Source organism: Perca fluviatilis, chromosome 5 (assembly GCF_010015445.1).
Source record: "Perca fluviatilis chromosome 5, GENO_Pfluv_1.0, whole genome shotgun sequence".
Taxonomy (NCBI): domain Eukaryota; kingdom Metazoa; phylum Chordata; class Actinopteri; order Perciformes; family Percidae; genus Perca; species Perca fluviatilis.
The window spans coordinates 17,936,395-17,950,079 of NC_053116.1; the positions used below are offsets into that span (position 1 = coordinate 17,936,395).

Here is a 13,685-nt window from a genome sequence, read left to right on the forward strand (position 1 = left end):
ACACCTGTGTTTGACAAGTCAAAATGTCCACTTTGAGAAATTACATTACCATTGTAACAGTTATCAAAACTTTGTTAAACGTTGACACAGTTGACACAATTTTAGTCAACAAACTTTTATTAATTAGTTGAGGGATACTAATGCACAGGTAATACAACAAGTTTGGGAGAAAAATTGTAACAGTTCTCTAAGGATATGTTGATGTCTCCTAGGTTCTATACAGCTTAATTTCAGATATGGAAATCTTTAATACATTATTAGTCTCATTTCACCTGTTACCTATATATCATAACCAGTTATGAGCTACAACATTATCTCTTAAAACTCTCCACAGTTTCATCACAATGGCCCAGACGACAGAGGTGGATGCCATTTCCTGCTTTTGAAGCAGGTAGCATACAAAACGAACCACTGTTGTCCAAATAAAAGGGTAAAAGTCTCAGGCTGGATTTCTAAGGATTAACCTTGGTTTTGGAAATAACATTGCTGACAAAGGGAAGACGCTTGAGCCTGCTGTTTCCCCAGGTACAAAAGTCACACCACACACAGTCAGGGTAACTAGAAAGCTCCAATAACACGCCTATTTCAAGCCTATTTCATGGTATAGTAAGTGCACTAAATACTGAAACAAACACACATACATTATGCCTTGTTGTCCCTTATTGAATAGATAATAATAAAGGACTCTCTCAATGTGTTTGCCATTGTGTACTGAAAAAGCTCAATTTATGTGCATCATCAAAATGGATAAAATAACAGTGTATGCCGACACACAGGCTTACAATGTTCTTTGTGGTCTACAAATTTTTTCAACCTTTTTTTTTTAATTCATTTTTTTTTAGATTTCATAATATGTAAAAAGCATTTTCAAAGCAAACTAATAAAAGTAGGGGAGTGAAAAAAGCCATACAATTTTGAGAAGACACATCAATATCAAAATATCAGCAAGCCAACAAAACCAGCTAATTATGGTGTATTGCTGTACTCTAAAGATGTTGCAGTTAGCTCACACTGCGGGATAGATATGTGTTTTCCACATCATAGGAAGACAGATAGTAAAGGGTGTGATAAAATATAAAATACCCACTGTCAAAAGCAGTGCCTAACCATCATATTGCAACACCAAAGCTTGTCAGGTAAACACAGTCAATGTGACGTTATTAATGAAACGTGTAACAAGCAGCTGATGAACTGATTCTGTGCCACAGCATAACACTCAACGAAAAGTGTTACCATTTTTGACATCCAGTCATTACAAAGGTGCTAACTGTTTTGTACACACACACACACACACACACACACACACACACACACACACACACACACACACACACACACACACACACACACACACACACACACACACACACACATACACATACACACATAAAGGTCTGGACAACTCATATTGAAAAGGTCCAAGGACCAATCAGTGCTTGTCTAACTCTTATCCTCTCCATCGGTTGAACCTGGATAGAAGATAAAGGTCCATCCCACTAATAGGGATAGACACATGCATAATCATTCCCACTTGAATAACCACCATCAGTTGATTAAAAATGGAGGAATTCAGATCAAATCTTTGCTTCACAATATTAAAGGTCACAGCGTAGGGATGACACCACCTGGGACACATATTTCTTGAACATGTTCTGCTGACATCAGTCCTTGATTTGAATAATGACAACGATTTGTTGGTGCAAAAAATTCAGAGGACTTGCCAGTAAGGAGAAAGTGGCAGGATGGATTAGTGGACTTAACTGAGTTCAGGTCCTTAAGGTAGAGTGACAAGTAAAGCACTCTTATTACCTCACCAGAATATCCCCACATCACAACTGTATTCAAAGCTATCAGATTGCTATATGGGTAATACACACAAGAGAATATAAAATAGATTTATGATCTGTCGTTTTCTTTTTAAGCAAGGAAGTCATTATTTTTATGGACATAGACTCCAAATATAAATCAAATATTTATGGAGTTTTCATTTGCTCAAATCTTTAATATAACTGTGAATTCAAGTATCTACTTTAAACATGTTAAAGTGAAAATATTCTCTAAATTGCACACATTTCAGACTTGAAAAGTAATTTAATAATAATGGATTATTATTATTTTTAATCTGCAGCTAAACTAACTTCAAGTGGGATAGAGCAGCCTTAAAATTCAACAAGACCTGTTATGGCTTTGTGTGGTGAGTCATAATCATACGGTCATGTTTGATTACAGATACTATTTAGAAAGAGTTAACCAGGCTGCTCATTACCCATGTAAAGACAAATTTAGTTTTTCTCTAGTTAAAATTTTTCATCAGAGTAAAATATTCCTACTTCTGTGCCTGACAGCCACTAGGTTAGGTTGAATACTCCTGGAGTGCAAAAATACAAGAGACAAGCGAGAGGGGTTAAGGGTTAAAGTGCAAGGCAATAACTTTGAGCATCCAGGAATTAATTCATATACATCATTATAATTGAATCTTCGTTTGCAATTTTATTTATTTAATAAAAGATTATTTCCCTCACCCTCTCTATAAAAGATATTTGTATTCTCTCCTCAGCTCTTTGATTCAAGCTAAAGCAGTAGCCAAAATATGGCCTCCTTAAAAATCGTATCACATCATTTGATTGTGCTGCAATGGTGCAACAAGCTTCACACAAAATTCATCCCTCTGTCCAACATTTAGCTTTGCCAGTCTTATTTTAGACAGAATGCTTCAAGTTTTTTGTTTAAAATCAATTAAACAATGCCATATTAAGTATTAACTTATACCCTACAGATGGAAATCTCAAACAATCACTTTTTGGGTATTCTGCTTTTTAACTTCAGTGTAAAAGAACTGTGGAAACAATCTTTTGACACTTGTTCATGGTCGTCAAAGCAGATACCTTTCACTGTCATGTGATGCAGATCAAATAAAAATAAATATCACTGAAGTGAGCCACATGGCTGTAGGAAAAACAGAGTGGAATATGATTAACAACTGACCAACATTTTAGCTTATATGAGAATTTCTTACTTAAAACCTGAAAAGTAAAAAACAAGAAAATTATACCAGAAAAAGAAATCAAGTTCAAAGCATAATTGCACTACAGCACACACTGCAAAAAATTCTGACTGCTCATGATCCAGTTGGACGTGTCAGGCTTTAAAATGACAGCTGGCATCATTGCTTTGAGTATATAGATATATAGATATAGATATTATTTATGTACACAGTACAGTATATCTGTGGAAAAAAATGTGAAAACACTAGCTATCAATAAATGACTTCACTATGCTAATAGAATATCCTTTTTAAAACCTCATGAATAAAACACAACATGAATATTGTAGAGAGAATTACTCTGCATTTGTTTGGAATACTACCTCTGTTTAGAAAATGCTATCTATGTTGAAGTCAGGATTTTATTTTTGATTACTATTGACACCTCTGCTGTGAGTACAGAAACTGAAATGTGTGCATTAAAAAGGAGACAAAAGTGGAATGGAGAAATAAAACACTACTGTTACATGAGTATTTTTATAACAGTAGACACATTAACTCTGGGATTTCAAAAAGTCTGTACTAAACGTTTTACTTCTTAAGGGTTGATTTAGCTTTCTTCTCAGTGCCAAGTCCTTGTGGAGTTAGAAAGGTCATTTAGCTTCCTGGCACAACATTTACAGTAAGCATCCTCCCTGGCTCCTGGGTCAACAAAAGCAGAGCTACTCTGACAATGACAGCCTCCTGGGTTTGCTTCGTCTGGCGGAGGAGGGGATGGGTTGTCTGTTTTGGCCTGAATTAGCACTGTCCGTTGGGTTGGGGATCAGGGTGGGGGACTATGAAGGGGTCACGGCAGGGGTTGAGTTTTGAGTAGTGGTTGGTGCTTCAGTTTGTGTTTGGTGAGGCGCAACCACAGAGGGCCGCTCTTTGGGCTTGCGGCCCCTCTTCTTACCAGTGGTGGCACCGTTCCTCACCTCAGCTTTGATCCCATTGTTCTCCGGCGCTTTACTCTTGGTACTGGAGACCACTTCACTGGCTGCTGCACGGAACCAGTTCTAAGGCGATAAAAAACACTGTCAGGAGCATGTATAGAGCGGCATAACTTTTCTACTGTAATTAGTAGGGTTGGGTCCCATTCACAATTTTACTGGTACTGTCCTGAAATTCGGTGCCGGTACCCAACGGTACCGTTTTTTGTTACTTTCCCTCTGTAATAACAAAAAATGTATTTCAGTTGTAAAAGTAATTCCAAACCTATTTATCCTAATGACCAAAATGTTCCAAGTATAACATTATTTATTTAGAACATTTTACACACCACACAAAATAAAACCCCTCCCAAACCCACCCCTACAACCTATTTAATCAAATAATTACTTATTTCATGACTGTTTTTAATTGTTCTTTAAAGCTATAGTGCATAGTTTTTTTTTAAAGATAATTTTTTGGGCATTTGTAGGCCTTTATTTGGATAGGACAGCTTAGACTTGAAAGGAGAGAGAGAAGGGGAATGACCTGCAGCAAAGGGCCGCAGGTTGAGTCGAATCTGCGGCCGCTGCATTGAGGAGTAAACCCCTATAAATCGGTGCCCGCTCTACCAGGTGAGCTAACCAGGGGCCCATAGTGCGTAGTTTCTGTCGCCCCCATGAGGAATTCTAAGTAATGACAACAACACTGTTGGCACAGCCACATGACACAAGCCTTCAGTGATCGCGCACCACCCCCACCCCTCCTCCACGCAGTTGCTAAGAGCGTTTATCCCGTCAAGTCAAGGAGGACACAGAGGATTCAAAAAACATGACAGACTCTTCAGAAGAGGTAATTATCTTGTAATTGTTATGTCCTCTTCGTCTCCAAAGCTGAATGCTGCTGTTAGTGATGTAAAATACATCACACAAGCTTCTGCGCGCAAAAGTCGCCGGACTACACTATTTTGTAAACATAGCCATACTGAGCAATACAGAGAGAGTTTTGTGGCGCTGATGGGCTTAATTAGCTTTGTATCAACTCTTTTGGCAATGGCTTGAATGTAACAGACGTTCATTAATATAGTATAGTTGCGCACTATAGCTTTAATGTGTTATGTAAAGAGTTTTGATTTGCCTTGTTGCTGAAATTTGCTATAGAAATAAAGTTGCCTTGCCTTGTCCTACAACCTCCAGCCTGTCAATCCATCACCAGGGCATAGAGAACACAGTGCCTGCCTATCTCAGAGGAAATGTAACCGCACCGCGACAGCTTTCTGCTCTACATTATATTGCAGCGAACGCTGTCTGCGTGGCGTTTTGAAAAGTGTAACCACACTTGCGACCGCTTTATGGGCAATGCCGTCACTCACTGTGTATTGAACAAGCTGCAGAGGCGACATAGTTTTGCTCTGTCAGCTCTGCACGCTTGAGTATCGGAGCTTAGCCCCGCTCTCTGTCAAACGTGGAGAGGACAGAGAAGCTCTCAGGTACAGCAATTTGACACCAATTGATTTAAAGCGAAACGGTAATCGGTTGTACCGACGTAATCCGGTCAGTACCCTAAAAAGTACAGAGTTCGGTACCCCACCCTAATAATTAGTGGGGCAAACCACCTGACTTCATACAGTAATATGGAGCCCCAGAAGTCCCTTAAGATAGTATTCATTTAAGATTTTAACCTTGTGGGACCACACTATTATTATGTGGGAAAAACATATTTTGTGGGAACAAAATGTATTTATTAATCACACAAAATGATTGTGTTGCACTGTATTTGAGGGGAAAAGATCAGTATCATCTAGCGACAAGCTACGAATAAACGTAGTGCTTGACGTAACTGTCAAGCACTTGTTTGCCCAACATAGGTATAAAACCTTGTTATTACGAGAGCTTCCAACTTCTGCGACTCAGCAGGTTTTTACTGTGTTAACAAAAAAGTAATGCTTAATAATATAGAGGTTTGTGAAGTTGTGAGAATGACCCACCTGTGAGTGTGTCTTGCTGATGTGGTACTTCACACCGCTCTCTGAGCTAAACTCCTTCTGACAGATGAGACAAGTGTACTTTCCCAGTTCTCCACCACCCTGCAACACACCAGATTACAGTCTGTAGGTATCAGTCAACACCAGAAGTTAGAAATAAATATATGCATTTGTGTGGATAGCATTTTTCTCATACCTTTTGGTTTGCATTGCCTTAATGTGTTGGTGTAAGAATAACAACACATTTTCCAACATATTGTTTTTTTCAAATCAGGTTAGCAAAGTCTGTAACAACCCTTGAAACACTTTCTTTGAAATGTCTTTTTTGCTGTTCATATTTATGGTTGTGCTGTATTGCATTAAGCTTAGTTATAATAAGAGCATTAACAATCCTGACCTGGCCATGAACTCAAGTATAAATCTGTTACAATTCTGTGGAAATTCCATGTGTGTGTGTATGTATTCTTATTTTTAATACAGTATCTACAGAGACACATGTAATCAGGTTGGTGGCTTTGCTCGGTGAGTGTTTGTACCTGACTGCAGTTGGCAAGGTGGGCTTTTAGTCCTGATACACTGGAATAGACAGCTTCACAGTTCTAAGACAAAACAAAAATAAACACAGAGTGAACAAACTCACTCAATCCATATTCTTGTGAAATCAACCGCCTAATTATTATAAACCTAGTGCTCAATATTAAGACAAATCTCTGAATCAATGTTTTGTTTATTTCAAATATGGAAAGTCATTTTCTCTTTATATGGTGACACATTAAACCAGTCAATGATCTTACTTCATTGGTGCAGCAGATGAAGCCCTTCTCCTTGACTTGGTTCTTCCAGGTCTCTAATAGCTCTTGGCTGAAGTTAGGGAGGCCAGGACGGGTGTAGTTTAACTACACACAAAAGGACATTTATATCAGTATTTCTGGTAGTGTTACAATTTTAAAGTATGTGTTTAAAAAGAGAGACTGGTGGACATATTTATCTGCTGTCTAACCACTTTTTGTGCCTTTACATTAGAAATGTCGGCATTGATGTGTTTCAGTGTGTTATAGAGTGTGGATTGGGTCGCATTTTTCTGTCCTAGCCCGGCCCGCGTCCGACAGAGCTGTAACCGAGCCCGGCAGCCATTAAGATATTTATGTCCGAGCCCGACACAGTTAAAATGTCATTATTTTTCTCATACTAATGACACATGTACGTTTGTAGGAAGGAATTAGGACATGTCAACAGATGAGCGCATCAGTGCACACGGTGCAACAACCGCACGTTAACACAGGCGCGCACCTACATTATAAGCTTTTTTAAATTTAAAATGTTCAATGCCTTATCGCGCTGATGTGACCGAGCCGACCCGAACCCCAACATAATTTCTAAATATCTGTCCGAACCCGGCCCGGCCCGTCGAGTACCGCCGGGTCCCGACGGGCTTGGTTCGGGTATCCATCCTCTAGTGTGTTACCCTGTTTATGCTTCTGTGTGTGTATGTGTGTTGATAGTTGTGGAGATGTCTTCTTGCAGTACACATTGCTCTCCTGTGTCCGTGCCTGTGCATATGTGTGAGTTGAGTATGCATGTGTTTATGTCAACTATGTTCGTGTGTACATGTCAGGTCATTGACGTATCCACTCTCTGTCCTCACCCTCTTGCTATCAGGCACCAGGTCATCCTTGATGCGGCGCTTGGTGCCCCAGTCTTTGCCAGCTCATCCTCTGCTATCTCCTGCAGGTGGAACACTGCCACCTGAGCTGACCGGCGCCTCACTCTGCCACTGGGGGTCCGTTCAAAGTCATCCCCCTGGCTCACAGTTTGTGCTGCTTTTTCTTTGACTCGCTCCCTCTCCTTTTCCTTTTCCCTGTCCTTGTCCCTCACTTCTATTTCCTTCTCCTTAGGCTGGCTGGATGGTGCTTTCTCCTGCCAATCCTTCTTCTCAGGCTGGCTTTGCTCTTTTATGCGTAATGATGGAGACTCCTCAGAGACCACCTGGGGGAGCAGAAGGGCACTTCTCTGAGTGGAAAATGTGGGTAAACTCTGGCTAATTAAAGTACAATCTAGTAGAAAATGCTTTCAAACAGTGGGAAACAGAAAGAGGCCTGTATCATATGATACTGACTGTCTTCCAATCTCATCTTACCCTCTCTTTGCCGGTGTTGTTGTTGGTGTCAGTGATAATGTCCTTGTTGTTGTTGGTGGTAGTGGTGGTGGTGGTGGCTGTCATGGTGGTGGTGATAGTTGAGGAGTGTTCGGTACGCACATGGTAGTCTCTGCCAGCTTTGGAGTGGTAGGTTTTTCCACAGTGCTGGCACAGAAACACAGGCTTCTCATCATCAGAGAACTCTCTTCCACAACGTTTCTGGTGGTACTGGTAGCCCATCAGGCTGGAAAAGTGGGCTGAACAGCCCTGTATATATGTGTGTTTGCACACATAATGTTTGTGTCATCATGTGAGGCCAGTGACAGAAATGAGACAAAATGAAAACACACATTAAGCAGGAAACTAGGTAAGTGGAACAACATGTAGGTTTAACGGAACAATATTTTAGCAATTGGTCAATATTTTGTGGTTAGTTAAAAATACAGAGAAAACAGGAAGAAACTGCAAACTTTTCACAGTCACAGTAGATAGTCTATTTTTGCAGCTCTTTCTCTTCCTCTCTCTGCCTTTTGCACTCTAGTGTGAGTAATGGGAAGCAGAGTGTTGGTGTGGTTTTGGGCAACATGTCAAGAACAAGGCGTAAAGAAAAGGAGGGAGAGAGGTAAGAGGAGGCAGACACAAAATGAAGAGCCTGAGGAAAAGGGAGATACAAAATCAAAACTGGCAGATGAGGAGAGAGGAAAATGTGACATGAAAGACTGAAAAGTTAGAGACATGGAAATGAAGAACACAAGAAAGCAAGAGTAGCAAAAAATAAGAGATAGGGAAAGAGAAAGGAACACAAGAGGAAAGACGGAGTGCATACCTCACTAGGACACTTGATTCGTCCCATCTGTTTGAGCACTCTGCGCAGCCGTTCTCTCTCCTCGTGCTTGTCGCCCGTCTGGCCTTCGCTCCCCGAGGGCTGAGGGGGAAGAAACACAAAATCGCATAAGCATGTCCCACCACACCCCCCCCCCCTCCCCCCCACTCCTGATTTTAAAAAAATGGTGATGAAAATGTGTTTTCCATCCCGCGTGTTCACACTGTGCCAGGATCATTAAATGGTTTCATGGTGAGGCTGTTACTCAAGGCATGTTTATGACAACTGTCAAACTCGTGTTTTCACTCGAGTGTTGGCTGGTGACAAACCCCAGCCAAGACCAGAACAACAGATGGCAGAGCTGCCAGGGAGAAGAAAGCAGGGAAGTGCAGGGGACTGGAGAGAGTCTGGACTTAGTGAGGAGTCCCAGTGGAGCGAATTGCATGTGTTTTCTCATGTGTTAACACACAGAGAAAAAATGGAGATGACTGTGACACAACCTAAGCTTCCCGGAAAGGTAGGAAGGCGATGAGATACCGCCAGAGTACTTCACTACTTTGGGCAAATAAAGCTCAAGCCTGCAGGTATAAGAACAGACACCAGCTCAGCCACTGATTTACACTGGCAAGAGAAGAAACCATGAAACTACATCCCCGCCAAAAAAGAAAGAAAGAAACACACAGACACACAGACACACACAGACAGAGAGAGAGAGAGAGAGAGAGAGAAAGAGAGAGAGCAAGAGAGAGCAACAGAACAAGCAGGGGAGAAAAGAGGATTGAGAGAAGAGGCGGCAGTATCACAGCAGCAACATCAAGGTCAAACTCAGTAGGTGACCCCTGTCCTTCTGTCAGCCCTCTGTGTTTTCCCACACTGCACTGGGGCTGTGCCACATGACCGCACTGACAACACACGGGACCCAGGGTTTGTGCAAACGCCAAATCAAATCAAACTTCATAGCATCACTTAAGTACAAGCTGCTTTACACAGAAATTATTACAAAAACTCCATAAGAGGTTCAACAGAAATGGTAATACAAGCAGCAACAACGAACAGAGATGAAACTAAAAACAATAGTAGTAGAAAAAGGAGCAAAATTAATCAGTTAATTTGTTTGCATTTCCCAGTATATAAAACTCTTCTCTAGCTACAGTATATTAAGATACTGTACCAAATGATTGGAACACTTGACAATAGTGTATTTCCAGAAACAACAACTCTGTGTATATAATATGTCCTCAGGTGACCAGGCCTATCAGTACTGTGTACTGTGGCCACAAAAGCCTCTATACCATTTGAATGACACTGCATTATGTACTTTATAATACTACTACTAGCCCTACTTGCTTATGAAATGACCCCAAACAACAATGAATGACATAAACAATAACTAATAACATGATTGCTACTGGTAACTAGATAAACAGGCATCATAGTAGAAAAGCACACTACTTACTGCAAAACAAGCAAAGATTTCTACCTAAATGCTAAAAGGGGTAATGGTATGACTTAAAGTGGCCATATTATGCTCATTTTCAGGTTCATAATTGTAATTTGAGAATGTATCAGAATAGGTTTACATGGTTTCATTTTCAAAAAACACCATATTTTTGTAGTACTGCACATTGCTGCATATCCTCTTTTCCCCCGTGTCAGGTCACTGTTTTAGCTACAGAGTGAGATCTCTCAACTTCTGTAAGGTGAGGATTATATGAGCTAGCTATAGCTGTTTTCTTCAACTTCAGTTAGTACAAGGCAGGATTTGCGAGGATTCTAAACTACGGCGCATTTCCAACTTTGTGTGGAATACCTGCAGAACAGGGACATGTAAGTAGTTCTATACAACTTATTTTGTAGATTAGGGTGAATTTGTGTGTGTTGTAGCAGTGTATTGCCGTTGAGAACGAGCTAGCGTTAGCATGCTAAAGGTTAGCCCCCTAGGCCCCTCGTTTCGGCTAGTGACGTGGAAAGCCGTGCAGATTTTGAACAGCTCATCCGGAGACTGAAGGCAGGAAACATTCAGAAACCCGTATCTCACTCAAAACAGCATGGATGTTTTTTTTTCAAAGTTTTTATTTGTGTGGAAGCACCAGAAACACAAAATAACACCCCAAATCCCAGAAAAAGTGATTTTTTTCATAATATGGGCACTTTAAGATTTTGTGATTCTGAGTAGTGTCCTATCTCCTTCTGGTCTTTATTTCTGAATTCACTGCTGTTTAAAGCTTTCTTGGAGATAGATAATAGAAAAAAATAGTATGACCGAAGTCAAACCTGCAAATGATGAAAGCCTTCTTTAATCAGCAGCTCTAATCTAGAACACAATCACAGATGGCACAGCTTGTCACAAAGGTTTTAATTATCTAATGTGAAAAATGTTGCAGAAAAGTTTAGTAGTTTGCTAACGAAGAGTAGTGAAACCTTTAAACATCTTTTACACCCACATAGTGCTTCCCTTTTGCTCTGCTGAACTGGAATGCCGCCAATAAGGTCAAAGCACAACAGGTACAGACTGAAGACAAATGGCGGTATCAAACAGTTTAACTTGGCTGACACAGATGGCACAGTCATCTATCATCCCTATTAAACTGACAAATATACACACCCAAAGCCCCTCACATACACACATACTGTACATGCATGTGTGCATACAATATATATGTATATATATATATATATATATATATATATATATATATATATATATATATATATATATATATATATATATATATATATATATGCAGGGCTCTAGAGTGCGACCAATTTGGTCGCACATGCGACCAGAATTTGTAAGGGTGCGCCTAAGATTTTTCCTAGGTCGCACCGGTGCACCTAACGTCCTCGCATCCGCTGCCTCTCCACGAACGAAGTGATGTCGTTTATATCGATATGGTTTAATGTTGCGTTACATGACCCATTCCTTCTGTAAAACTGTGCCTGTATTTGGATCCCTCCTCCGCGCAGCCCCGCCCCCATTCACACACACACGGCTCCACTCCATTGCTGACATTTGTCTACAGTTTTAATTGTTATCAACACAGCTGTATTTTGTTAAGTATGAGAGGGAAACCTGTATTGGTACCAGTGTTTCCGCTGGTAACTCTCTGTTATTGCGGCCGCCACGGCGAAAAACACATTAGAAGTTATTAAATGCAACTAACTTCAGTTCGTTGAGTAATAGCGTGTGAGACGGAGCCTGCTGGACCTGGGCGAGAGATGTGACCCATGGCCACATTATCATAGTTCATAAAAATGCGGCACAGTGACGATACAGACATTTCATAGCCTACACAAGACGTGTGTAACGCCGCTGACCCGCCAAAGTGCATTCGATCCGTGCTGGACCCATTCATAATGAGTCAGCCGGAAAGGGCCGCAGGTCGGAGTCAAACCTCTATATATACCAACTGAGCTATCCGGGCGTCCTCTTTCTCTTTTAATCAGTCTGTTATTGTTGTTGAAAACAAGTGAAGGAGCTTTCTCAGATATATATATATATATATCCTAAGCTATTTATTTAGATAACTTTCATTTACATGTGTTGCAGCTGTATATTTTCAAACTGGTAAAGGAAACCCTGTCTTTGCATTTTATTTTAATCACAATCTGTTTTAATAAAAGAGCTTGTGAAAAGTGGCTTTGACTTAAAACTGAACATTTAGCCCACTTTGTAAAAAAATACAGAGCTATATATAAGAGATGGTACGGTTCATGAAAAAACATCCGAACCGCTCGGTCTGCTTGTCTCGGTTCGACGCATGCGCAATGTGGCCTCGTGCCCGCCAGGTTCCCCGTATGTGACCTCAGACAGCTGTGTTTCCCTTTCGCGCAAAAAGAAGAGGTGTGGACAAGTTACCAACAAAACGTACAGCGAAAGACATGTGCAAAACATTTCAGGCCGTCATGCCAACCTGTATACATTTTAACATCAATGTACTGTAACGTTTTTTCACTTGCTGAAGCGGCTTCAGTTTAGATCCTGGCAGGTCTCTGCAGCGGGTGGGGCTGCTCAGTTCTCCCGGCGACTGACGCACGCACGCACGCACGCACACAAACAAACACACACACACACACACACACACACACAAACACACAAGGTGGATGCAGGAAAAAATGGAGATGAGACGTATACAGGAAGGCCTGACAGCTACGGTCATTATTGTAAGTACAATGATAAGTCCAATAAGTACTTTATCAAACCGTATGACTGTGTGTCCCAGCCCAGGATAGGAAATTAACTAACAATGTAAACTTTTTTATGTTTAACGTATTCTGACTTATTCAAAAGACGGAGAGTTCCTCTCTTTTTCTTTTAAAGGATACATTTTTGTAAGAGCTACACTGAAGTTGGCAGTTTGATAAATGCAAGTTATTTCAATTGATATTCTGTAATATTTCATGTGCTAAAATGGCACATAAGTTCCTGTAGATGGCAATACACATTCTCCTTTTTTTTGCCAAATAAATGAAAAGCTTGTTGAAATCATCAATGTCTTCCCTCTTGCTGTAACAAAATCTCAGCTAGCTTTCCTCAGAGATGGTCTTAATAATGTGCTTAAAGTCAAGTCAAATTCAGTTTGTGCATGATTAGGCTACATGATATAACTATATAATGATTTAATACTGTGTCCTACATTGTGGATAATGAAGCTATATACCATATGCTGAAGTATATTTCTGGAGTGTTAAAGATTAAAAGAAAAAATAACAAGAACCGTACAGAACCGAAAACCGTGACCCTAAAATTGTGATACGAACCGAACCGTGGGATTTGTGAACCGTACCACCC

The 13,685-nt window shown here is 40.5% G+C and overlaps 1 protein-coding gene across 1 annotated transcript in view; it reads right to left on the bottom strand.

Annotated features, from left to right (window-relative positions):
- Positions 1–99: 99 nt before the first annotated feature.
- The window catches only part of znf512b (zinc finger protein 512B), a 34,420-nt gene continuing 20,834 nt past the window's right edge, over positions 100–13,685 (bottom strand). Inside the window, 8 exon segments of the mRNA XM_039800357.1 lie at positions 100–4,038; positions 5,937–6,035; positions 6,470–6,532; positions 6,728–6,829; positions 7,579–7,637; positions 7,640–7,919; positions 8,071–8,337; positions 8,897–8,995. Of these exon segments, the coding sequence (XP_039656291.1) occupies positions 3,820–4,038; positions 5,937–6,035; positions 6,470–6,532; positions 6,728–6,829; positions 7,579–7,637; positions 7,640–7,919; positions 8,071–8,337; positions 8,897–8,995 (1,188 nt within the window). The 3' untranslated portion in view covers positions 100–3,819.